This window comes from Mugil cephalus, chromosome 21, assembly GCF_022458985.1.
Source record: "Mugil cephalus isolate CIBA_MC_2020 chromosome 21, CIBA_Mcephalus_1.1, whole genome shotgun sequence".
NCBI lineage: Eukaryota > Metazoa > Chordata > Actinopteri > Mugiliformes > Mugilidae > Mugil > Mugil cephalus.
In genome coordinates, this window is record NC_061790.1 from 5,418,706 (window position 1) to 5,445,368 (window position 26,663).

Here is a 26,663-nt window from a genome sequence, read left to right on the forward strand (position 1 = left end):
CTGTTGATAAAATTTGTTACATTTGCGGGTCACGTCAAACTAGAAACGTTAATAAGCATAAATAAATAAGTTTTTGTCCCTTGATCATCTGTAGAATGATTCCGATGAAACGCCCACTATCATGTTTTAACCGACTAGTGTATTGACCCTTTCTACCACTAGATGACAGACTTAAGCGTCCACTAATGAGGACAACGAGTTTAAATGAAGCAAAATAAGCTAAAATAAAACTTAACGTCCCCATATGTGGACGCAGGGTCTCAGGAGGTTAAATGAGACAATGTGTGCTGAAATATGTTTACAGTATGTAACACTAATCTGCCTGAGTCAACAGTTGAATAGGAAGAAACCTTGACCACAACCCAGCTCGTACGTACTCATACATAGAAATAAAGAAGGAAACGAGCAGACATAACACCTACAGCCACAACATTACCAGACCACACCCCATAGCAATGACGCTGCTTGGTGGCAGCAGCCATCCCCAGTACTGGTAGGTGTTACTGGGAATTTTGATATCGATTCGATACCAAGTAAAAACAGGGTTATTATTGCTGATACCGATACGATAACGATTTTTCTGTTGAAATGTCACGATCATTATCATAATAATCATAATTTTGTATTTTTGCCTTTAGTTAGTTTATATGGCTATGATAAAACACAGGACGAATATGTTAGGCAAATAAACCTGTTTTTTTTTTTTTTATTAATTCATTACAATATAAAGCAAGTTAACAGTATAAAAATTAAATAATTACCATTGTACTTTTTTTTATGCAATCTTGCTCAGACATGCAAATATTGGCTTATTCATTTCCCACCAATGAAGTAGGTCTGCATCCAGTGGAATTATCTTCTCTTACGAGTACCAACGCGTTTCAATAGCGGCATCAGTGCCAGCTGTACGATGCTGCTATCATGCTATGATTTGAGTGTCAAACTCTGTCCATATCCCACCTTCTGCTACAGGTGGGGATTAACGCGTTAACTCCTTGGTATCGATATTTAGATCAATATGCCCCCACCGAACCACCAGCAGGATGCAGCCTGACACAAAAACATGAAGAACAGCAGGAGGTGTTGACCTGGCCTCAAAATCCACTAGAAACTGATCAAGTACTTGTAGGATGATCCACAAGGAGGAGGATCCAAAGCCCCCACTAACAAGATCCTGTTACCAGACACCATGAGGAGGCTGATATCTATTCTCTAATGAGTCCCAACAGTTTTGGAGGCCCAAGAGAAACCTACACAATAATAGGATCATAATCTTATGCCTGATCGATGTATGTACATGATGCTAAGTGATGGTACATGATACATGGGAGGTAATGGATAAAGCCTGAATCTAAATTCCCTTTTGTAGAAAAAGCGCAAGTTCTGAGATTGCGAGAAGGCACAGAGTTAATGCGTCTAGCGCCTGAACACATGGATAATGAGACGGAGGAGAGGATAGACGCTCATTACGAGTCCCCTAAGAGTGAGTCCTATGGCAGCGTAACCAAGGCCGTAACAATGAGCTTCATCAAAAGGAAGGTTTTAAGCCTAACCTGAGTCAAACCGGCAACATTGTAACACCAGAACAGCTAGGACACCTCGCCCCAGACCCCTGCCGACTGCTTCACGAGGCAACAAAGGACAGAGGGACGCTCTGTCCTGTTTGTCTCCTGATGATCCGTAATACCCGGTTACATCTGCCTCTATCTTGACCGGTCAGGAAAAGCCAAACTACAACGGACTTCAAAGCCTCCTCTGTGACCTTGGAAAGTTCAAGAGCCCGCGTGAGTCTACGCCTGGACGAAAAATCACCTCTTCACTGTCAACCGAACTCCCAACAGGGCCGCTACACGACAGTGCAACGCCTGGCTCGACTGTGAACATCTGTGTAGGTGATTAAAAAATTCAAAAGCCTGAGATACAAAAAAAAAAAAAAAAAAGGGTCACAACCAGGACGGTGTCGAGAAGCAGTGACCGGCTTCGATCCCCTTCGCCGCTCCCCATGTTTTGAATTTTCAAACAACATGTGTTATGTATTCCCAGATCCCTTCTGCAGCTGCTGCTGCGGTCGGGCAAGTGCTTTGGGCTTTGGTTTATGTAATGCCTGCAAAGCAACACACACACGCACATAGAGCATGGCTGACTGAGCTGCTGCATGGCCAACACTGTGGCAAGCCCAAACACAATCATTACCAACACTTTAAAGCCCTTAAAATGGGCGAGCTGCTGTATGCAAGCATTTATTCCAAGGTTTATTCCAAGGTTTGGTGTCAAGAATATAAAAATGTTAGGCTAATAGATACATTCTTAAGTACAGAACATCTCTTTATACAAACAATAATAATAAATGGTGTCAAAATTATGAATAAAATAGAGGATTATCTGTATCTGTGCAAAAAGAATAAGATCTACTATGATATAATACTGAAGCTGTTAGCAGCAACCACCAACTAATCTCGTTTGTCTCTTGAACTTCAGCACAACACGCAGCTCAGAGGTCTGTGATGAGTCTTCGGACATGACAACAGAGTCGACGGAGAGAAAATCCCTCAGGCTCTGCGCGGCACACACTCAGTCAAAGGTCAGCCCTCATTAAAATGCTTCGAGAAACCATGAAACCAACGTGAGCGCTGACATTCAGATCTGCACTCTGCAGCTTCTGCGTAACGCGAGCCACGGCCGTGCCCTCCGGATACGCGCTGCCAACGCGCAGAACAAGAGCGCCACACAGTGGACGAACAGAGCGCGAGGCGAGACAGTTTGATTCATTCATCAAGACTCGCTGCCTGAAGGTTTCAGTCGTCCTGGACGGCATGTCAACTTTCTCCTTGACCGTTTGAAGGCAGTTGTGCGGTGTATCTGAGCGGGAGATCTGTGGAAAAAAGAAAAAAACAAATTAGACAATAAATAATATTTGAACCTTTGAATTATCTGAATAACTCATTAATATAGAACACATATAGTAGGTAGAGGGTCCCTACTTAATCTCTCCTCAGTTTGGGTTTACTTGGCCTGAAAAATGTTGAAGACCCTTGATCTAGTTCTAAGAAGCATTATTTTTTTATTTACTTTATTAATGTCCAGTAATTATAGTTACATGTATGTATATAACATTTATAATAAGGCCCAGCAGAGGTTGTATTTTCCTGCGTCAGCTCAGGAAGTTCAACCTGCCTCCAGGAGCTGCTGATCATTTTCTCATTTTCTGCACTGCAATAATCCCGTCTGTCCCGACCACGTCCATCACGGTCTGGTTTGGATCAGCCGCCAGACACGACAGGGACAGACTGCAGATGACAACGAGGTCTGCCCAGAAGATTATTGGCACTGACCTTCCCTCCATCCAGGACCTGTACCGGTCCAGGGTCAGGAAGCGGGCCAGTAAAATTTCCAAGGATGTACTCATACTGAACTAATAAAGCTGATTCTGATATTATAAAGAACTGTACGTTTATCTATATGTCTATATACTCTTTATGCATCCTAAACAGGGAGAATTAAGTAGGAAGCATTGGCAGATTTACTTACACAATAAAACAGCCACATTCCATCTGAAATCCTAAAGCCTAGTTCAGCTTGGTTAATAAATGTACTATTACATCAGTTCCTTCTTTTTAAATGATCTAAATGCTTCTTATACCACCATGTAGTGGTCAGTCTGTCAATTTTAAACACAATACAGCTTTAATAAAATGCATTTCTGCACCAGAGTCTGTAATAATAATAGAAAGAAATCTGCTTTTAGGCGCCGTATAGAGAAGGGTTAGTCTCCCAAAACTAATACTATTCACAAGTCATTCAGTTTAAATGGGTTGTTTCCACTGACTGATCATTTCCTTTCCTCTCCCGGGAGTTAAACACCTACTCACCTGGACAAAGGATACTTGTGAGCGATGACTTCACTTCCAGGAGCTCGGGGTTCTCCTCAGAGTCTTTTTTAGCATGGAAGCTGGTGAAGTGCAGCGCAGGCCACCAGTCTTTTCTTGCGGCCATATTTTCAGAGACGACGACCTTCCAGTCTTTCCTGTTTTAAACGTTAATATCAAACAATTACCAACACACAAAAAAAAAAAAACACAAAAGAACAACTTAGACTCACAATTTTCAAAGCATCTTTTACATACTCAGTCTGGAGTTTCTGAATGACGGCCTTTAAACGCCTCCACACGTCCAGGTTGCTCCTCCAGCAGGCGTAGTCCAGCATTTCAAGAAGAACTCCTAAAGCTTTCTGGTTGTCACTTTTCTTCTCTTAAATAAATATGAGATGACAAAGAGTTACTAGGAGACGTAGCTAAAACATTTTTTTTTAATGACAACCAATTGAAATGAGATAATCTTTCACGTTATTAAAAATATTAAAAGAGGGAAGTCACTTAATTGATGTTTAAATCTGCATTTACCTGACTGAAGCAGCAGAGAGCTGTACTCCAACATCAGCTCATGGCTTGGGACTAAAAAACGGAGGACCTACAGCATGATGCGAAAAGTGAAGTGTAAATAATTAGATTATTATCATTCATAATATCCAAGTAACCCAACTAAAATAAAATGTTCAATGCAATTTAAAGTATCGGTTAGGACACTTAAACGCACTGTAGCTGGTACAGTATGGAGTTATACCTTCATTGTTTTCATTAGTTTCTTGTCTGGGGCATCGTGCCGCTTTAGGTACTGGTACAAATACAGATGAGCGTTGGGATTGGGCGGGAAGTTTTTGTCGTACGCGTAGTTGTTCAGGACTTTCAGAGCCTCCTCGTGGTCCTCGTAGAACTCCAGCATCTGTCAAAATAAAGGTAGAGGGCTGCATTAAAAAAAAAAAAAAAAAAAAAAAAAGCGCACAAATAAGAGACGGCAGCGATGCCAAAGCATATGGCTAGTTAGCATTTTCAAAAAGTTTGCAGATTCCTTTCTTTCTTAATTAATCATTTAGTTCTTTGGACTTCTTTTTGAACGTCAGTAACAAGCAGAGAAGCACAGTTAAAGCACAAGGACTTATAATTGAACAACTGCAGCTCTAGTCCATCCTGTTAAATCATCACAGAATTAGTCCTTACCTCAACATAACTCAGTATGAATGGATCCCAGACGCCTGGATTTTCAACAATCTCCCGTAGATTCACAGAAGCTTGTCTGAAGTAGTTATGCATGGTTTGGTCGTCATTAGAGTCCAAAACACCTGAAAAGAAGCGACGGCCGAACGTGACTTCATAGAAAGTGGTTTACATTTGACTGACGACAAATAACGCAGAGAATTTGAAGAGCGTTGCGGCTGCACGCGTCAACATTTCTCACAACGTTGTCAGCCCTCAACTTGCTTTATTACACGTGCAGTTACTCTGTTGGACCTGAAGGTGTCAGTGTCACATCACTTATTAAGCTTCTTGTATAACCAACGTGTTTAAACATGGATGCTTTTGGGTGATAAGGCTGTATCGTCTTACTGTCTTTGGAGTAGGCGAACTTTTTGTCACACCAGATGATGTAATCCAGAAAGCTCCTGTAGGCCTGGATCAGTTTGGCCCTTTGGAGCTGAGCTGCTGACTCCTTCCCATACCTCCAGCTTTCAGCTCCAGACAGCTGCCGCTTTGCATCTTCAGTCTGACCGTGGAGCAGTAGGTGAAAGCCGTGTTCAAGACAGATCTAAGGGGAGGTAAAAAAAAAAAAAAAAGGACAAATGGCCTCATGAAAACATGAATAAACTAAAAGATCTTTACCGTGCGATCAGGTTCACTAGCTGACATACCAACAGGTAATGTTTAACTCCTGAATGTTTCATTCGTTCGTAGATGTTGTTGTAGTCTTCCATTGTTGAGTTGGGATGATGGTGAAGGATCTCAGTGCTCATTCTCCAAATAAGCTGGAGTGAAAGCAATAAAGGCAATGTTAAGTGTACACGCACCATCTGATTGTTAACTTTTAATGTCTTAAGAAGAGGATTTAGATCTACGCTGTATCCATGGTAGCTGTGCACCCTGCACCCTAGCCTGACATTCCCCTCACTAGATTTGAAACCACATCTGGTGGCATGTATCTCAGGGATCAATCAAGCCTATCTACTCAGATATCTTAGCAGTAAAAGTAACAGTTGTTAAACACTCAAATACATTTATTTTTACGTAGATGATTGTAAAAAACAATTAAGATGTATTTTGGGTCTGTTATGTTATTCTTGCTGTGGTGTATAACGATGTATGTCAGTTTAAAATAAACTGTGTCTTACACATCTATCTAGATGATTGCAAAATAAGGCAACATAAACCTACTTCTTTAATCGGCAGTGATTGGTGTTTGTCCAAGTTTTCTAAAATTTGGGGTAAGCATGCCATGTTTTCTGCTGCCTCCTGCCATTTGTGATGCAGCATGTCTTCTCTGACCTGCTCCACGCACATGCGGGTGCTGTAGTGGAACCCATTTTTATTCCGTGCCCCTAAAGATAAAAGTTAATAACATGAATGAATTTGTCAAAAAAAAACAAAAAACATTTTTTAATATTATAGCATATATAGCTGGACAGATACTAAAGGCCCATGACAACATTTGATTGTTAAGAATTTTGTCTAATCTAAACTATATTCTATTGAGTTCAATATTTCTATTTCTACTCTTTAGTCAATAACCATGATAGCTCATCAACCAACACAAAGACCATAGATCTATAAGAAGTTCATATGTGAGTCCAGACAGTTTATCGGTGGAACTTTTAAATTAAAAAGGGTTTTATGTACAACTCACCTATAGGGGCCACAGTAACCAGAGGAAGCGCTAATGTTTTCTCCTCTTTGTTAGGGGTGGACTGTATGGAGTCATTGTCATCTTCTAAGTCTGCATGACACCCCAGCTCTATATCCAAGTCATCCATGATCAACACAGCAGTTAGACTCAGGAAAAATAACTTCCTTTTATCACTTCATAGGGCACCTGCAGGAAAGAAATGTTTGTGTTCATTAAGTCATGGTTGAAGGACCAACATCAAATATTTTATTTCCACATAAATGAAGACTGCCACAGGCAGAAATTATTTTATGCATGTACACAAATAAATACACAGGTAACTGATCTTTCATACATGTCACAATGCAAGCTCACGCCTTAGCTTTCCTACCAGAAGTAAACTTACTCAGATGTTTCTGATTGTAACCGACGAACCGATGCTAAACTAGGAGCTAACGAGCATCCGTAGGCTAGAGTCCAGGTCCTGCAGTCGTGGGGTTTTAGAAACTCATATTTTACAACGTATTTGTTGATTAATATGACTCCCATGTGTTGTTGTTAGCTTCCTTGCTCTCGGTGGCTAAGGAAGTAGTGGGGGCGTTACATTGTGATTGGCTACTGTAGCCGGAAGAGGCGGGGCTAAAAGCGGTGCTGGTTTTCTTCTTCGTTTTTTTTTAAAGGGGAATTACTTATTAACGATTAACTGTACGACTGAAACTGCCTTGTGTTTACATGTATTCGAGCTTTTCTATTGTGTGTTGTGTTCAAACTGGCTAGATATGACAGTATTATTCATTGTGTTTGGATATGCTCACATACATTATATACATCCATATTTGTACTACCAAGGATTTGGTTATGGATTTTATTTTGTGTTCTTCAGTTTTATTCATTAGCTGTGTACTTCTGCTTTTTTCTTCTAATTTATGATTTTATTAATATAAATATATGAGTTTATTTGTAAAGGACAATACGGAAAAAACATTAAGAGTTGCAGAAGTGGTGGATGCTGTTGTTTAACTGTTGTAGAGAAAAATTACTAAATCCTAAATGTGCTTCAAGCTAGTTAAAGGACATTTATGTGTGGATTGACTGGTGTAACTCTAGCATTGATACTCTAGCCTGTTATTAAATGTTAAATGGATTGCACATATGTTAATGATATGACCGCAGAAATCACAGGTGTATTATTAATGGATGTGTTACACTTCCTGCTTTTACCTTTGCTTTAATTTACACTGCATTTACAAACAATAAGGCAAATTAACCACGGTATTACCTAGTCTATGCATACAACTGAGTAAAATAAGAACACAATAACAAGACAAAAGGAATACCTTATATATATATGTTAAAAAAAATATGTAAAAATAAATAGTAAGTGGTTGATCTTAAGTAATGCAAAGACACTTCAATTATGTACATTGATAGTCCATAACATGTAAACTTGTGCACAGGTTAGTAGTGGAGTGGTGTTCCCAGTTTTTGTGCATGCTGTTTCATTCTTAATGCAACAACTAAATATCCAAAACATAGGTTACAAAAGCTTCATTGTCTTTCTTTCACCATTTTCTGGCTGCGTGGGTGTTTTCTTGGAAACTGTCCACCGTGTCTTTGTTTACAGATGGTCATGAGGAGGTAGATAAGCAGATATTAGCAAAACACCTACGTGAATAATGAGTTATACTTTATATGTAATACCTGCTTTTTTAGTCTCTAACCAGAGGAAATACTGTGTGTTACACTAGATGACCGTGCACATACAGATAAGTCCTATCTTTGCACACACTTGACTATTTCCCACGGTGTCCTGAAGCGGCCACATCCATCCGTGTCCCTGGTAGAAGTGAAAAGCTATCCGTGCCTACACACACCCAGCCGGATCTGATGTGCTGACGTGTCGGCTCTCTGCAGGCTGCAGCCCCAGTGCTCATGCTCCAGCAGCGGAGTCAAGCCAGTCAACAAAACTGCCAGCATGGCAGCAAAACACTTCTACCGACAAGGCTTGCTATTACTTTTATTCAACTTTATTTGCACCGCAGCTTTGGAGAAGAGGTTCTCCGACTTTAAGAGATGCGCCGACGAGGAGTGCAGCAGTAAGTTGTTGTGTGTTTTTTTTTTTTTCTTGCTCGTCCTGCAGGAAGAGGAGGTCGGGGGGGAATATTTCAGGGATGCGTCTTCTCCTTCACATCCCGATCCTAACAGCTAGCCATAAACTGCGCCTTATCTCCTGACCTGTTGCCAGTCGATATTTGCGACCTTGTAGCTCTTCTGGTGCTGTTTACACGAGTGATGCTCAGTGTAAAACAAAAAAAAGGGGGAAGCTGATGTTAGTCGCTTATCTTGGGGAGGGGGGTCTTTGGTTCAGACCGGGCTGAGTTGGCCTCCCTTCTTGGGATAGTGGAGGCTAATGTTAGCAGCTAATTAGCCACCGGCCGGCGTGCCACGCTAAAGTAAACGCATCGACAATAGCAACGAAGCTAACAACAATTAACGCTAGCTCCATTGTTAAAACACATTAGCTCAAGATGTAACATATACCCCACCCTCCTAGTTTCCCACATCCCATCCACTAACCTCGCTAGCTTAGCATATTTTAATGACAATGTTGATCTTTAAATCTTTAAGTCCTGGTTGGTAGCTAGATTTAAGCAAACACATGTTAGTGCTGACTCCTCGGGTTGTGTTTCTAGTTGTCCACCTCACGTTAACCACGTCTCAAAAGTCTGCTCTGGGCTAAAAGGAGTCACTTTTACTGGTGACATGTCATAAGTGAAAGCTGCTTTTGACTCGTGTTATGGCAACGACTGGACACATTAACTCACACCAGACACGCAGACCGTGATAAAAGACACAAGGACACCAGAAACGCAGACAATGATAAAAGACACGAGTAGATTTTTGTTCCTTATTTCCTAATATTTACAAATAAAACCCAATCTGAGACTAGAGAGGGGACTATAACCATGCTATTGTGGTTTTAGTCAACAGTGATAAGCAGTGCAAACCATTGGTTTTGGGCTTATTTGGTTTAAAGAGAAATATACTCACTTGCCAAAACATTAGGAAACAGTCCTGTGTTGAATCCTCCTTCGTGAACATTAAAAAAAAGGTGATAATTCAACTGTATGATCATTCTGGGGGATGTGGTTTGTAGTGCTCTTAAACCAGATTGAATGAATCACTCGAGTGTTTCTGTTATTTAGCTAAAATGGGGTTGACAAACTAATAAAAACAAAAAGTAGCCCGTATAATACAAGTCAAACCACATCATTTAAATTGAAAACACACTAGAATCAACAGCTCTGTTATTTTAAACAAATGCTTAAGACTGTAACCTTCGTGAAGATAATATATCATATTAGAATGCATTGGTTTTCACTAGTGTACCTAATGAAGTGGCAGAAGAATACATGCATTTTGTTTTTTGACTGCATGCATTTTGGAAATGCTACGATGTGGACACAGCCCAATAATCACTACCAGTTGGAGGATACTGTTCAGATTGGCCTGCTATTTTTTGGATACATCAACGACTGAGTATCTTCACAGGCAACATTAAGAACTCCTACAGTAAATCTTCATCTTTTTCTTCTTTTTTTAGTGCTGTTATGTCGGGGAAAAGCTGTGAAAGATTTCGTGGGACCCGACTGTCGGTTCCTTTCGTTCCAGGCGTCTGAAACTATCTACGTTTACTACAAATTGGCAGGAAGACGGTCTGATTTGTGGGCTGGAAGTGTAAGTCTGTTATAATCAGTACAGAACTGTATGTGTAGATTGGTCAAAATCCTAAACATGTGCTCTTGTCAATAGGTTGGAAGTCACTTTGGCTATTTCCCAAAGGACCTTCTTGCATTAAATCACCTGTATACTGACAAAGAAATTGAAGTTCCAGCTGAGGTATGAATATGTTATATTTATATATAATAATGAATTTATTTTAAATTCTTTACCTATAATATAAATGTAAATGCTCTATATGGTACTATAATTTCAATTATTTTGTCTTCTTTTCAGGAAACAGACTTCGTCTGTTTTGACACTGGATTTGACAAGTTTGACAATTACAATGTAGATTTACTGTTAGGCTTGTCAGAGGAGGAGAACGATGATGAAAATAAGGAAATATCTGATCCAGTGGCAGAAGAAATGCAGAAAGAAACACAGCCATCAAAGGAAGAAGAAGTGAATGAGAGTGAAAAACAAGCTGAGCACCATGATAACCCGGAGGATGCTTATCAAGACCATGACGATCAAAGTGCCTCTTTACCTGACGTTGACATATCAACCCACTCACCTCCAGTAAACGTGGTAGAGTCCCATACAGCAGCTAATCCTGATGCTACTGAAGGGCCTGATGTTACTGGAGCTATGCCTGATGCTAATGAAGGAGCTGCTGCTCCTACAGCTATGCCTGATGTTATTTCATCTACACCTGATGCTAATGAAGGCCCTGATGCTACAGAAGAAGCAGAAGAAGTAGAAGAAGTAGAGGAAACACATGAACCAATGCCGTTTGTTAAAAAGCTTCCAGATGTGAGTGAAACCAAAGAAACGCCTGTAGAGCCTGAAGTGGAATCTGTGCCCAAGGATGAAAATGTTTCAGAGTTCGACAAAGTCTCTGTTTCTGAAGGAGTGCAAATCCCAGAGTTGAAAACTACCCTAGGTACTACTTATGACGCTGTCACCACTGATGAAGAAATCACCAAGAAAGTTACCCCGTACGAAGAGGAGGAAAGCGATGAAGTGGGAGATCTTCCTGAAGAACACATAGATGAGAAAGAAGAAACACCGCTGCTGACTTTCTCTGAAGAACCTGTGACCACTCCGCCATCTGATTTCCTGAAAACGCTGGTTAGTCCACCAACAACCCAGGGCGATGAACCAAAGGCAGCAGAGGAGCAGGAGGAGAAGAACATGTGGACATCAATCGGTGATGCTGTGTTTTCAGTGGTCACTGGGGGAGAGCGGACACAGGACGTGAGTTTAGAGGAAGAGGATGAGGATCAAGAAGACGAACAAGTTGCGACAAAACCCCCTCAGGGTTTTGAGGAAGCAAAAAAAGACCCGTTATCGGTAGAACCTCCAAAAGACTCTGAGAACCTAATGAGAGACACTCAGGATCCTGCTAACTCCAGCTCTGTACAGTCAGATAGTGACTCCGAGAAACTTTTGTTTGAGGATGAGAGTGTTGAAGAAGTCACCAAACCCAAGGAAGATTGGGATGAAGCATTAAAACCAAATGGTGAACCAATCAATCAAACAGAAGAGACGACAGTATCAGAAGATCCAGTATCACCAGATAGTGTGGGAAACCCAGAGGATGAAAAGTCAGATATTATAATAGCACATGAACCCACTGTGGACAAAGAGGAGGAAAAGGTGACCGAGGACTCTGGAGTTAATGGGGATAAGATAAATGAAAAGAACACTAGTGTCGAAATAGAGCAGGACAACTTGGACAATTCACCGGACGAAAACCAAACGGTGACCGATCAAGAAAATGATCAGAGCCTTTTCATCGAAGAGACAAATTCAAATGATTCAGATGTCAAAGATGACAAAGATACAATAGTTGACAGTATTCCTAATACCAGAAGCGAACATTTGGTGACAGATTTAGAAAGCAATAACAGTCGAGCAGAATCTTTTGCAGAGGAACCAGAGAATCACGAGGAACCACATTCAGAGGAAATAGACAGTGGGATAGAAGATGACTTGGGTAGCGAGGGAGAAGATGAGAAATACGCACAAGCAGAGGAGAGGGAAGATGACATTAATGCACAGATGGAGGATGGGAGTGATGATGAGAAGTATGAGGAGAAGGAAGAATTACTTGAAGATGAAAACGCTCTTTCTTCCTCACAATCAGACACTAACAACCCTTCACCTGAAATGGCTCAGTCCACTGTGTCAACTCCAGAGCCGGAATACAGTGAAAGCGTTCTGAGACTGACTCTTCTGAGAGAACATTTCTCAGCGGAGAGCATGGAGCGGGTTCAGAGGTTTCTGGGTCTACAGAACCTCTTCAGAGTGGAGGCCATGTTCTCTGATCTGGACACGGAGCTGCAGGCAACCCGTCTGTCGAGCACGGGCAGCACGCAGGACATCGAAAACGCACTCGAGGCTATCCTGGAAGCCTCTGAGAACACTATCCTGGACGAGATCGAGAAGATGCTCGATAGCCGGGAGACGAAACAAGACTACGACCACCACAAGGACGCGAGCAGTTTGGATGAGGAAACTGAAATACTGGACGACTTCCAGGAGCTGGCATTCAGCCTGCGACAAAAGTATTCGACAGTCAGTGACAGTACGCCTGTGGCACCAGAGAAACCATCAGATCAAGGCAGGTTTGATTTTTACTGTGGTCGTTTGACTATCTTGTACAGATGAACACCAGTACAGGATTGTCTCCTCCGTTAATGGCAGAGTCGGATGGCATTTCATATTCTGCTTAATCCCCCTGTTATTGCATCAGCCGGCAAACCACAAAGTGAATACAGAATTTGATACTGTAGCACACCAGATATGCAGCATTCCTTTTACCTTTTCAGGCCAGCATCTTGTTTACAGATGAATCCAGATTACGTCGTCACTGAATTCAAAAGTTTTCCAGTTCATGTCTGGCAGCTGGGTCATTTCTAGTGAAAGCATTGCATATTGCTGCCTCAAAAGATAATCCTAGTGTAAATTCCCCTTCACATTTAACCTATGAAACATTTTGTAGTTGTTAGGTATTGTAAAACTAGATGTACAAGTGTTTAGGTGTCTTGTTTTTCTCCTGGGTTCATACTAAAAAGTTCGTAGGATGAGTCCATATAAGGTTAAAATATAGTGGGAAAGTGGGTCAGCCCCATGGCCAAGTGGCAAGGACACATGCCTCGTGGGTTGCCGACTGGGTCGATTTGCTGCGTGTCATTCCCGCACGTCCTGCCTTCCTCTTCACTGTCTCTGTCAAAATAAAGGCGTAATGATCAAAAATATATGGTATAAAAAGAGAGACAAGTGGGAGAATGTCCATCCCTGTTTTACAGTCAGCAACTAAACTTCACCTGAAAATGGTTTAATGCTTAATTTTCCATAAAAAGATTTTTTTTTTTATGAATTTTGAGTCAACTGACCAATAAGTTGGTCCCACTGTATTCTCAGTGTGCTATGGTTGACATCATACCTTCATTTGTACCTGCAGATGCATTCAGTAGACTGAATTGTGAACAGGGCTTTAATTTACTTAATCCAATTCCCTTTGGCTATAATTAGCACAACGAAGGTCTTTCCATTACACTATTGCTTTGCCAGATGTCATGTAGTGTGAGATTTAGATTGAAACCCAAGCTGCTAACAAATGCACACCTCAGAAAATACTTTGAATATAGGCCTTTCTAACGAGACCTGTGTGGCAACCTCCTTGACTAATCGCTAACTCAGCCCGTCTTTGTGTTTTGTTTGCACAGCAGTTGAACATGAACTGAACGTTCAAGCAGACACACCCCACGTCGAGGAAGAAAAGCTTGACCATGTCCCCGAGAGCGACGACAACCTCACGGTTGCGGATGGTGGAGAAAAGCCGGACGACATTGTGGAGGAGACAACGGTTTTGGATGAGGTGCCCGCCGGACCGGACGTCAGCGTGGAAGAGGATGGCGGACACTTCAACAAAAACAAAGACGATCAGCCGAGCTTCAGTGCATCTGACGAGATGCCGAAGGTCCCTCAAGCCACCCTGGAAAATCCCTTAGACATGGGCCTTGGTGAAGTTGAGCACTTGCCTTCAGGTTAGTGATTGTTTTTGTCAAAACCTTAAATTGGATTTTTCTTTTAAAAAGTTCTCACAGTTTCAGGCATTATCAGAAAATCTAAATTTTGGATTAATATAGCACTGTTGGGTTCATTCTGCATCGGTATCTGTACATATTTTAAGTTCCAATGGTTTTGATATGTTGAATATCTTCATTTCATCCATCCACAACAAACACAATCTGACTAATTTTGTTCCATTAGGATCTATGGACACTATGGAGCAAGTGTCTGAAATGCATGAAGAAAAAGAGGAGGAAGAACAAGAAGAAGTAGAAGAAGAAGTGGGATTATTCTCAACGGGAATCGTTTACACAGGCTGCATCGTTTCAATGATCAAGAATAAAACTGCAGAATGGACCACTGTGGTAAGTCTGGCTTATTTTAGAGACGGTTGCGAAGATAAAAAGTTTTAATATATCCATTGTAATACCACTTTTTAATTGGATCGTGAATCTGTTAGGGCTGCCAAACTTAATGCAATAATAATTTATTCTAACACAACGTATTATATTGGCAGATCTGTGATTAATGGCCCATCCCATAGTTTGGGAAGCAGTGCAGTAGTTACGTCGTGAATGGCAAGGAGAAAACCCTTGTTTTCTTTTTTTTTTTTTTTGCATCTTCACCTTCACAGTCGGTCAGATGGTTCTCTTGACATAAACAAAGTTCAGTTGAATTGAGTTACCACACGAGTATGTGAAGCCTCAAATACCACTTGCTGGCCAAGAACACAGCTGATACAGTGAGCTCACCACTCAGTGAAGGGCAGACCACGCTAGATAGTTTGCAACACAGATGAAGCATAAATTTGGAGCATGCAACACCTTCGATGTAATGTAATATTCTGGACAGTATTTAGGGATTAATAGTGACATACATAGTGTTCACTGTTGCAGCATCAGTGCAGATGCATTCAGCATACGGTAGATAATCTTATAAAGATAGATATATAATAGTTTTTTCGCTACTAATTAGAGTTTATTTCGAACAAGTTTAAATAACGAAATGGCAAAGTAATGAAACATCTAACAAAACGACAAATGACAAAACAGCAAGTTTTCTGCTGGCTTTATAGGTTTTTTGTTTTGTTTGAAAAGAGAGTAGGATGCAGTCAGTGACTTTTCTAGTCCCATCCCTTATCTTCAAACTCTTAATCAGTTCATCATTACACGTTAAGAGAAAAAAAATGAGAGGAATAAAAAAAATAAGAAACAAGTACAAAAGGAAACATGATAAATTATGGATGTAACTTGATAAAAAAAAAACACAGAAAAAATATAAGATAGAAATATAAAAATATTTACAAAAATAAAATGAATGATTATTATATTTTTTTATTTATAATAAAATACACTACTGTCAAAATCTACCTTGTGCACAGTTGTAAACACACTATAGTTGTCCGATACCAGATGATACCAAGGCTAATATCCCGATACCAATATCGATACTTTAAGATGTCTACTTGTGTAGATATGAAAAGTATGACTTTTTACCATGAATATTTGTGGATGTCAGTAGAGTTTACACAATGCATTATCCAAATTTTGATTAAAAAAATTGACACTAAATTGTGTTAAGATGATGACAAGAATAGAAGTTAAATTTACCACATATTGTTATCGAAGGAAACATATTTTTCAACTAAACACTAAAATAGTAATTAAAATGCAAAATTGACAACAATACGTTATTGTTTTGTTGTGTAGGGCACTGTGATGCATTTTCACTGTAGACTTGGATGTTGCCTGCCTCTCTGAATTTAAGGGCTTCCATCATAGAGTTCTGTCTCAGGTGTTTGGTGTATTAACCTACGCTCTCTCCCATCTCTTTCACGCATTTTACTTTTTTAGAATTGATTACAGATTCGGTGTAATTATTATAGTCGTTTGTGAAAGCGGACTTGGTATCGATATGTTGATATTTGAGGATCGATCTGAAAAAACAACCGACGTGTAGATGTGAAGTATCGATGCATGTGGATCGATACGCACATCCCTCGGTGGAGGCTGAAGTTCAACAGCCGGTGCTGACTGAGCTGGCTACTACTCACAGCGACTCGTACAACCCGGGGGCCTTGTTGTAACACGTATGGACAGATAATTACCACAACACGGGGCGACGTTTTGCTATCAAAGTATTGTAGCTTTTTTTTTTTTTTTTTTTTTGAATCGCCTTTTGTATTAGAAGTATTATCCGACCCCTTCTGGCTCAGCTAACGTCGTCTGTGAATGGGACTCGACGGCTTGTCTTGTAATTGTCGTGAAGAAGCTGGTGCTAACAAGTCCACCTGCGTTGTGTGTTGATTGTTAAACATTGTCAGCGTTAGTTAACATTTTTTTTTTTAATTATTATTATTATTTTTAACGCTAGCAGCCACCAAACGTTATCGTAGTTGGGAGCTAGCCAGCTAGCCTGCTAGCTGATATCTGTCAAAGCAACGTTTTGCTTATTTCCGCTCCTGCTTTTTTTTTTTTTTTATCATGGAGACTGACACATTATCTCGACCCGTAATGGAGCCCGAGCACGTCTACATGTTTTTTCTAAAGGAGCTGCAGCATGTAAGTGATACACCTGTTTTGGTTTACTACCAGTGAGGGAAGTATTATTGATGCTACCGTGGCCTGCTGACGTGTTAACAAGCATATGTCTGGTGGAAGTGGACGTTTATACTCATCAAATTTGTCACAAACAATATGAATTCGCTTTTTAAAATCATTTGGTGGAAGCTAATTCATTGTAATATGACCTGTGTGAAACCCTTCTGGTGTAATGTTGATGCATTTAAACTGTGTTGAATTTAATATAGAAGTATTTCTTGTTGTGGGGATGCAAAATTTTAGCATGTTTTTAAAATAAGTGAGACAGCTTTTGACTCTAACTGTGTGTTACACGTTTCTAACCTTAATAAAGTAGAAGATTTATCGCAGATTTTCACTTGTACCTAGTGATATGGCCTCCTTCCACTTTCCTGTTCCTCTTTCGCGAGAATTGCTGCTTGATTATATGCAATGTGGTCTTATGAAATGCAGCAGGCCAAAGACCGGATGTTAATCCTTGCAGGCAGTGTGTGTGTTTAGGTTAATTTCACTGTAATTCTCGCATCTCATCAGGACTGTGGAGCGTGTGTTTGTCCCTGCCTGTTGAGGTCAAAGGTTTCTTTGTGGTTGGGCCAATATGCACAGCTCCAAATTCATCGTAGGGATCTGAATCTAAAACTTACTGATATGTAAATAAAATCTCTCCCTGGATTGAAGCTTTTGTTTTGATCATGTTGGTGGCAGGAAACTTCTTTCCTTTCTGTGTGTCTCTAGGTCTGCTGTGGTTTTGTGCAGTGCTTAGTGGCACAGCACTTTGTTTCATAGTTGTTGTATGTTAATGCTCTTAGTTGCGTGTTAATCCTTCCTTGCAATGATGCGAACAGAGTCACTCGTCGTCCTTTGTTGTTTATCAGATTTTAGTAAATTAACACACAGTATCTTAGTCTAAAGGTACGTGTGCAGACTGGAAGCTGATTTAAGTTGAACCTAATGTTGAACTTATTGTATGTTTACTTTCCTGCCGTGTCCTCTTAATGTTTGTTACAGTGTCATTTAGACGAGAGATATTTGTCCCACCCCAACATTTGACACGCATTACCTGTCCTTTTTCACCTTATTTATGTTTCGACATTCTCTTCCAGCTTCAGCTCTTTCGTCACCGTGAACTCTGTGGTTGTGTTTTTGTGTTTTCAGATGATTTCATTACTGCCAGAGGAGTGGAGGCCCGGGGAGACGTTGTTTGGCTGTCCTTGGCAGGCCGTTATCTTCACGGCTTTGGTTGGAGTGGTGACGTTCACTCTCTTCTTCTGGAGGACTATTTTAGCTGTGAGTGTTGCGATGTTGTCGCTCTCATCTCCTCTTCAAATTGCGTGTTATTATTTGGCAGCGAAAAAGAAAAAAAAAAAATGTTATGAACTTAAATTTGCCTTGGCGCTTAAAACTCCCCCTGGACTCAGCTGCTTTCTGAGTTTGACGTAATGTCGTATTTTCTTTCACTGGATCATTGTCAGACACTAATGTTTCTGGTGCTTAAACTGCAAACAAGCATGACGTGACAATGATTTAAAAATATTTGTGCTTTTTAGGTGAAGAAGAGGGAATACCTTGGTGAGTTTTTGATTATTTTCACATTAAATCACATAATCCAGATGTATAAAGCCTGTCTGATTGTTCGCTTTGTGTTGTGGAAAAAGTGGATTCAAAAAGACTCACAGAGCAAATCCAGGCGCTCAAAAAAGAGAAGAACGATGTCCTCGCCAAAATGTCTGAACTCCAGAAGCAGGTGAGCTATAATAATAATAATTTTTTTTTTAAAAATGCAGTCATATATCTATAATTTACTTTAAAAAAACATTTTTTTCTTTTTTTTTTCTAAGACTGAACAACTGAAAGAAAATCAAAAACAGTCGAAGGAGACAGTGAGTTGTACAGTGAAAAAGTTACAGAACCTGGAGGTAAGAGACATTTTAAAAAGCTTTCAAGAACGGGGACTAATCTGCTGTTAGACCAGCATTGTTAATAATTGTTAATTGTATAAATAACATCTATATGTTGTGTGTCATCTGTGCAGCACCTAAAATAACTTCACTAATTCAAACTTCTCTTGTCGCCTTTTGCAGAGTAAAGTGTTGGAGGCAGAAACACTTAATGAGCAGATTGCTCAAGAAAAGAATAAATATGCAAAACTACTTGAAGAAGAGCAGGCAAACTCTCTTCAAAATGAAACCAGGGTAAATTATTATTTCTCCTTCTCCCCCGCTCCTTTTATTATTTTCACCCTCTCAGATTCAGATTCATGACGCTAAGTGTTTCTCTGACAGATTGAAAAATTAGAGAAGTCAAACGAGAAGCTGCAGCTGAGCAGGAAGAAGATTCAGGACGCGCTCGCTAAGGTACAAACCTTAACACTGTAACGTGTAGTTTTACTGTAACCTTTTTATTTCAGTGCACCTAATAGTTGCATGTTTTTTTTGGGGTTTTTTTTTACCACAGACAACTGTTCTCCTGGATGAGGCTAAGATTCGTGAAGATGCACGAACCGTTCAGCACAAATGTCTCGAGAAAGAGTTTGCAGCATTAAAAGAAGAGAACAAAACAGTAAGAAAATATTTCCGTGTGGAAGATTAAAACTGTATTTAAGAACAGTCTTCTGACGCTGCCAACTCTTGCAGCTAAAGGCTACTATAAAAGACTGGGAGGGCAAACACAAGGAGCTCAACGAGAAGATTAAAGTCTACCAGAAGGCCCAGAAAGAGCTGGAGGACTCTGTGGTGCTCAAAGATCACAACGTGGAGGTCAGACTTTTTTTATTTTTAGCTGTTGTCATAGCATATCTTTGTGTCTTGTGTCAAATTATTGGCTCACCACACACACACAAAAAAAAAAAAAAATGTCTGCTGGCAGGTGTTGTCTGAACTTCTGGCAGACCTGGACGCTTGCGATTTGCAAAAAGGCGACGCCAGAGTTTTGGCCAATGGTGAAGTGGCGCCTGGTAGGTCTGCCTTTAATGTAAATATATTCACTCCAGTTGTGTGTCTGAGTGTCTAATGGTTTGTCTCTGTCATTAACAGATAAGAAGACGGCCATAAAGAACAGAATCAAACAGATGATGGATGTTTCCAGGGTAATAAAGCAGTAAACGTCTTAAAGCTCGCTATAATTTTTCCAATTGTTAACAGTATAAATATTAATTTGCCCCTCTTGTAATGTATTATTCTCCAAACTGTTGTTGTGTTTTCACAGGTCCAGACCACTCTCTCTGTAGTTGAAGAAGAGCGTGATCGCTTTATGACCAAACTACTGAATGAAGAAAAGTCCAGAAAGGAACTGGAAGGTATAGTTTTGTTGTGAAAATGTATAATTGAGTCTTATTTTCTTTTTTTTACCTTGTACAAACGCATTTTTTTTATATTTGTTTTGATTTTGTTACAGAGCAACACCGAGAGCTGGAACTTGCGATCGCAACTCTAAAAAGTGACAAGAGCCACGTTGAAAACCAGTTCAAGATCCTCCAGCAGAAAAACGAAATCATGGTTGAAATGTACCAGCAGAAGGAAAACGCTCTGCAGCAGTGAGTGAAGTCTGCCGCTGTTGAGTGGTGAAAGAGTATTAAAAATAGTTTCATGATTGTGAACTTGACTTAAAGGCCCCATATTAAGCAAAATTCACTTTATAAAGGTTTTCTAACAGTAATATGTGTCCATTTAGCCTGTGTATGAGGCCCCAGAAGTGAAAAAAAATCTGTCACTTCCCTCACTTTCTACTTTCTACATGCTTTCCCCGATCAGTGCAATTTCCCGAACATGATGTAGGGATACCTATGTGCTTCCATTAAGGATCGTGTAACATTTTTTGATTTGTTTGCTTGACAAAAGTCTCTGCCCTTCAGAGATCGGTCTCTTATGGAAATAGACCAAAACTTTGCCCTGTTTTTGAGCTGCTCGCAGCCCTGGAGCTTCTACAATGGCACAGTCTGACAGGCCGTCCTGTGACAAAATCAGAATGTGACAGGCAGGTAAAGCAACGTCGTCCTGTGAATTAGTGGGTCGACACAGCATTCCTGTTCACATCGAAGCCGAGCCAAAAAAATCCCGGGTCGATTGCCGGGTCATTTGACCGGGGTCAAAAACCCCAGGACGACCCTTTTCACATCGCAAGAAAATTGTTTGATGTGAAAGGGTCTTGAGATTTTTCCATTCTTCACCTCATGTGGGAAAATAACCACTCTCTCTCCGAGCAGTGGATATTGCCTTTGACCTGAACCGGTGCCATTTTTTTCTCCTCGCAAACCCTCACAAACACACACGACAAAGGCACGAGCAAAGTACGGCCATTAATCCGTTGTCAGCTGCAACAATGAACCGCAACAATTGCCCTTACAGTTAGTGGAAGCTACATGGTAGCAACTGTAACAACACACACGAACAAACGAAGTTCTGCTGTAACATTTGAATTTCCCCAATGGGGATCAATAAAGTATTATCTTATTATATTTTTAACTAACCATTCAGAAACGTCCTGCTGCAGAATGACAGTGTCTCTACCAGCCATGGTCATAAATCCACCGTAAACATTAGCGCATGCTAACACCGGCACATCCTCTCCCTGAAAGGGGCGTGGCCAGACACAGCTCATTAGCATTTAAAGGTACAGACACAGAAGACTAGAGCGACGTTTAGACTGGCTGAAATTCAGGACCAAGGCTGAATTTCGGGGTAATACGCTTTGAAAACAATGATGTTGGACCTCTGACACTTATATGAAAATGTAGAAAAAATGTCTAATATGGGACCTTTAATGTCATGTTTCACCATGATTATGCTGATAAATACTGTTTCAGCAGAATCCAGTCAAGCCTCTCATTAATAAAAGCGTGTGTTTTTTTTTTTTTTTTGAAGTGGAAATGAGCGGAAAGGACTTGTTATCTTAAGGAGTCTGTCTCCGTCTCTTCTGTCTCTTCACAGGAAATTAACAAAGGAGGAGCTGGAGCGACGCAGCAAAGAGAGTCTTCTGTCCGAGGTGGGAGGAAAAGCTCTCGAGGCCGAGGAGCAGGTGAAAGTCTTAAGGCAGCGCATAAATGAGATGGAGGAGCAGATGAAGAAGACGGAGGAAGTCTACAAGGAGCAGGTAGCTTGTCCTTAAGAATAATATTTCAAAATGTGCAAAACAGACAAATACTACTGAGACCTGAACCCTGACTCTGTCTTTTATTCCATTTTAGATAAAAGAACAAGAAAACAAAACTCACTCAAACTGGGTATGTTGCACAGAATTTGTTCTCGTGTAACATTGAATATGAATATTTTTTTTAGCCAACTTAGCTGATTCTAGTTACTTATTGTCTTGTATTGTTGTCTTCCAGGTGAACGCTCGTAATGCAGAGCGAGCCCTGAATCAAGAGAAGCTTGAAGCATCAAAGCTCCGGGAAAAGTGAGTCGTTGTGAAGATTTTAGATGTTTAATTGTGTTGCAAAATGTCTGAATTTCGAATTTATTGCGGACTATTTAGTATTTTCTAATTCCACTGTTTAATATCACTATAATCTGAACATCTTTGAACTTTTCCCTCTATTTGCAGCACATTAATAATGAATCTAGTAATAATAATTTGCATCATAACCTGTTGCACTTAACTTTTTATTGTACAAAAAAAAGCCCTCGACAAAATGCACATATTTACACATAAACACCCCGGATATAAAATATACACATGGATAATTTCCATACATTCATATAAAAGTGCACAAGAGAATTAAAAGAGTTAAGACACAGTGAGTGACGAACACAAACAACATTAACAACATCACACCAGTGAGTACATTTGCTTTATATATTTAAAACACCACGTCTGCATCTCCTCATGTGTTGTCTCTGTGAACAGACTGGCTGTTCTTACCTCCCAACTCAACGAGCGCCGTGCCCCCCTGTTCAGACCCAACTCCGGGCAACCTGCAGGCCCTCGCCAAGGTAAAAAAACAAAAAAAACGTGGCGTTGCTTTTCTTTTCAGCGGGACGGTTCTCACCGTCTCTGAATAACACACAGAAGTCTGTCTACCTGTGTTTTCTTATAATGAGCTGACGTTCTCGCCTGGAATGAGGACGTCTTCGTTCCATTTTATTATCATCAGCTGTTTCCTTTTTTCTTAAATCGACGGTTTGATCATCGTAACAGGTGACTCGTACGGACCCTCTCCGGTGAGTGGGGGTGCACCTTCCCCACCGTTAATGATCGAGGGTCCCAGGCGCCCTCCTTCCGCCCCAGTCGGGCGAAGAATTGATCCGTATGGTGAGTCCAAGTGGATTACTTCACCTCCTCCTTCCATCCCTCCGCTCCGCGCTCACATCCTTCAAGCCTCTCTCTTCCCTCACTTGGACTTGACTTTATTTTTTGTCTTTTCAGCTCTTTCACCTCACGTTTCTTCTTATTTCCTCCTAGTGTTTCCTGCCTCTTCCTGGTTCCTGCCCTTGTTTTCTTCCTTGGTTTCTTATGTCGCTGTTGAAATCATGCTCCCCTTTTGTGTCTTAAAAAGCCTTGAAATGTGTTTGTTTTTTTTTCCCATTTTAACCATGAGGCTATTCAGTCTTGATGAAGCAAATTAGCTACTCTTTTTTTCCATTCACATTGTTCCCAATCTTGATTATAACTCCCTTTCCTTGTGAAGGTGTGATAAAAGTCCAGAGGGTTTTGATTTTATTCAGCGTCTTGTTTTGTTCCTCCCTCAGGTCCTCGGCCTCCGTCGGATCCACACGGCCGTTACCCCGACAACAAACACATCTCTGGGATGGGTACGTCTTCTCTCGTTTTGTGTTCGTGCTGCAGATAAATCACGTCTGCTAACAAACATGCTAGTAACACAGCGCCTCTTCTCCTCTTTCAGACATGATGGGCCCACGTAGTTCGTCTCCGGCCAACTTGGACGGATCTGTAAGTTATTTTCCAATCAGATTTAAATTCTGATGCCATCCCTCCTTTCCATCTGTACACGTAGAGTTCCTACCTACATTTTTCCGCTGTATGTCCTGTTTGCTCTAAAACAGACACAGGATGTAGATCCACAGATTAAAGCCGAGGCTCAGGCTGAGGCCTCCACAGAGAATCCAGAGCCAGTGAGTATAGAGGATGTCCAGTCCAGGTGCTTGGTGTGAAGGCGTATGCAAGCACCCCAACCCCCCCTCCCTGTCTCCTTCCTAAAGCTTGGAAAGGAATTGGATATGGGAAGAGATAAAAAAAAAAGGCTTTTGTGCTTATCTGGGGCTGACTTAACATGTTTTATTTAAGGCTGAGTGTGGTTTCACCTGTTCTCACAGCACCTTGCACCAAGTCTGAATTCAGCAACAATGTGAGATGTTTGGGTTGAAAATGATGTGTGTGAGAGGTCAAGTGTTTCTAACAATGGTTTGATTTATTTATCCCCCCCCCCCCCCCCCCCCCCAAATAATCATGGTGTTTGGTTCCTGGTCATGTGATTGAGCTCTGGCTAAATGCACGTCTTGTTTGGGAGTAAATCGTGTGGTTTGTGGAGCGTTTTATGTAGTAATCTGTCTACAGGGAAAAAAAACTAAACATCAATCTCAATCTGTCTTTGTCAGGGTCCTGGATCCTTCCTAGCGTCACCGATCAGGGACTCACCCGGACCCCACGACCCACTGCTCCCTCCCGGACCCCACGGCCGCCTGCCCCCACCCGGCCCTTACAGAGCGCCGCGACCCGGCCCTTACCACCACCTCCCGCCCGGCCCTCCTCCTCCAAACGTCCCTCCTCCTTTGCACGGGCCTCCGCTACCAGCCAACGGACACCCAGGTATGCCCCTTCCCGGACCCATGGTGGGAGAGTTTGGACCTCGACCTGCCAATGGACTCGCGTTCCACCCCAGGCCTGGGCCCGGACATGTCATTGATCCTCGGGGTCCACCGCCGCCACATTTCCGTCCTCCTCCACCACATCCCTACGGGCCGCTCCCTCCTCCGCACGGTATGTTCAGGCTTTTGCTTCTCTGTGTAATTTGGTCCGAAGCAGCTCGTGTGATTACAAGATACATGATATAACAATCATGTGAGTTTAAGGACATTCGTTTTATGTTTGCTAACATTATCCTGCAGAAGGAAACGGAAACATAAGACTAAAGCTAAAACGTTTATTTAATTTTTATGAAGTATGGAGTGCTTCTGTCTTCTTGTATTTTATATTTGCTGAATGAAATGAAGGATTCCAGTTTTTTGTTTTCATTTTCGAGGTTGTATTTGTTCTTTTTTTAGTTTGTTATAACATTGGCAGTGTTCTCATCATTTCCCCCCTGAATGGTTGTGTTCAGGCGTCCGAGGGCCCATGGGACCACGTCCACCCCTCCCTCCTGACATGCGCTTCCCAGGACCGCGCAGTTACCCCGGCCCACCAATGGACCTGCCCCCGGGTGTCCCACCCCACCCCTCGCACCCCGGTGAGGCCTACGGCCGGCCTGCGCCCCCCAGCGCCCTCCAGAACTCGACGGGACCTCACAGCGGCCCCGGGCAGGACCTGCAGGAGAAGCAGGAGGCCCCTCAGGACTCAGCGAGGCCAGAAATGGTCAAGCCTTAAAAAAAAAAAAACGCCACCAGCTACGGTAGAGGACTTGAACACATCTCCCGTTCCTAAAAACCTTCACAATAACAACCAAGATCCAGTCCACACCAAGGGCATGATTATTTTCATATTTCTGTCATAAGTAATGCAAAGATGTTTATTAAAAACATGGTCCTTAGATTAAACAATCATTCATAATTATGTGTCTGAAATCGATATAAATTCAGAGGGATGCCACTTTTCTAAACAGCTTATTGTGCAATAACACTTTATTATACGCCATTTCATTTTGTGTTGATCTTTAAAGAAAAAAAAAATCTATATATAGCAATGATTTTTAAGGGGCAAAGGTTTTTAAGTCATTTCCTGTGGAAATTATTTTAAAATGAGAAAGAAGAGGAGGGAGGTTTAGCTTCTAGCATTTCAGGAATACCACCATAATTTTCCCAAAGCTGTTGCTTTAGTACGAACTGTAAAGCAAATGTGTAATTTGATGGCCAGATATAACTTATTTTACAATGTTGGTAGAACTTTTAATAATAAAGAATGTATAAAAAAAAAAAAACAAAACAAAACTGCCAGTGTTATGTTGTAAGCTGGAGATGTATTTATGCAAATCTGTGCTGTGGAGTAAAACCAATGAGGCAAACATCTGTACACCCAAACCTGCATGCGTCATTTAATGTGCTGTTGGTTTTCACTCAACACGAGACGGCTTTAGTTTTCTGATTCTGGCTCAACTTTGAATTTTTTTTTAACCTGCTCCAGCCTCACTGAGCAATCCAGGTAGTTTGGGTTTTATTTCTCCAGATTTTAATAAAACTGAGATTACTTGCTTCCACCATATGAACTTTTACATGAATATGAATTTATCTATGTCATATTCACAGGTTTAAAATAATATATATATATAAAAAACTCAACAACAGTAGCTACACACCTTGATAAAAGCAGATTTAATTAAACCCACGATTCAATTAATGAAAACCGAAGATGATCAACAACCTGCAACATCTAGGAAACAAATGGCACAAATGAATGGATATTTTA

At 41.0% G+C, this 26,663-nt stretch overlaps 2 protein-coding genes across 4 annotated transcripts; one reads left to right on the plus strand and one right to left on the minus strand.

The window, feature by feature from the left end:
* Positions 1 to 677: 677 nt before the first annotated feature.
* Positions 678 to 7,282, minus strand: taf1a (TATA box binding protein (TBP)-associated factor, RNA polymerase I, A). The gene is made up of 11 exons (XM_047573104.1): positions 7,118 to 7,282; positions 6,733 to 6,918; positions 6,264 to 6,427; positions 5,744 to 5,857; positions 5,442 to 5,640; positions 5,055 to 5,176; positions 4,621 to 4,779; positions 4,401 to 4,467; positions 4,125 to 4,248; positions 3,870 to 4,024; positions 678 to 2,872 (listed from the first exon to the last, which is right to left on the minus strand). Exons 2-11 carry the CDS (start codon positions 6,857 to 6,859, stop codon positions 2,817 to 2,819), a joined length of 1,287 nt encoding a protein of 428 aa, XP_047429060.1. The 5' UTR covers positions 6,860 to 6,918; positions 7,118 to 7,282; the 3' UTR covers positions 678 to 2,816.
* Positions 7,283 to 8,549: 1,267 nt separating this feature from the next.
* Positions 8,550 to 26,183, plus strand: mia3 (MIA SH3 domain ER export factor 3). 3 transcript variants are annotated; one of them, XM_047573248.1, is made up of 28 exons: positions 8,550 to 8,807; positions 10,316 to 10,449; positions 10,525 to 10,611; positions 10,729 to 13,060; positions 14,172 to 14,489; positions 14,716 to 14,879; positions 18,249 to 18,380; positions 18,641 to 18,662; positions 18,749 to 18,837; positions 18,932 to 19,009; positions 19,175 to 19,285; positions 19,376 to 19,447; positions 19,548 to 19,652; positions 19,727 to 19,849; positions 19,959 to 20,046; positions 20,126 to 20,178; positions 20,298 to 20,388; positions 20,487 to 20,625; positions 22,019 to 22,181; positions 22,276 to 22,311; positions 22,417 to 22,484; positions 22,935 to 23,020; positions 23,226 to 23,339; positions 23,777 to 23,839; positions 23,932 to 23,978; positions 24,092 to 24,160; positions 24,644 to 25,025; positions 25,366 to 26,183. In XM_047573248.1, exons 1-28 carry the CDS (start codon positions 8,687 to 8,689, stop codon positions 25,626 to 25,628), a joined length of 5,550 nt encoding a protein of 1,849 aa, XP_047429204.1. In that variant the 5' UTR covers positions 8,550 to 8,686; the 3' UTR covers positions 25,629 to 26,183. The 3 variants fall into 3 exon arrangements, with proteins under 3 accessions (XP_047429204.1, XP_047429203.1, XP_047429205.1); XM_047573247.1 differs by having other exon boundaries at positions 8,551 to 8,807; positions 14,169 to 14,489; XM_047573249.1 differs by lacking the exon at positions 24,092 to 24,160 and having other exon boundaries at positions 8,552 to 8,807; positions 14,169 to 14,489.
* Positions 26,184 to 26,663: the final 480 nt, after the last annotated feature.

Excerpts from the sequence above, each read along its gene's own strand:
- taf1a (XM_047573104.1), bottom strand. The coding sequence starts at position 6,859 with ATGGATGACTTGGATATAGAGCTGGGGTGTCATGCAGACTTAGAAGAT. Across the intron at positions 5,641-5,743 it reads GAGTTAAACATTACCTGTTG|ATCTGTCTTGAACACGGCTT; the intron begins GTATGTCAGCTA and ends ACCTCCCCTTAG. Across the intron at positions 5,177-5,441 it reads GTTCGCCTACTCCAAAGACA|GTGTTTTGGACTCTAATGAC; the intron begins GTAAGACGATAC and ends GCTTCTTTTCAG.
- mia3 (XM_047573247.1), top strand. The coding sequence starts at position 8,687 with ATGGCAGCAAAACACTTCTACCGACAAGGCTTGCTATTACTTTTATTC. Across the intron at positions 10,612-10,728 it reads AAATTGAAGTTCCAGCTGAG|GAAACAGACTTCGTCTGTTT; the intron begins GTATGAATATGT and ends TCTTCTTTTCAG. Across the intron at positions 20,047-20,125 it reads CAATGGTGAAGTGGCGCCTG|ATAAGAAGACGGCCATAAAG; the intron begins GTAGGTCTGCCT and ends TGTCATTAACAG.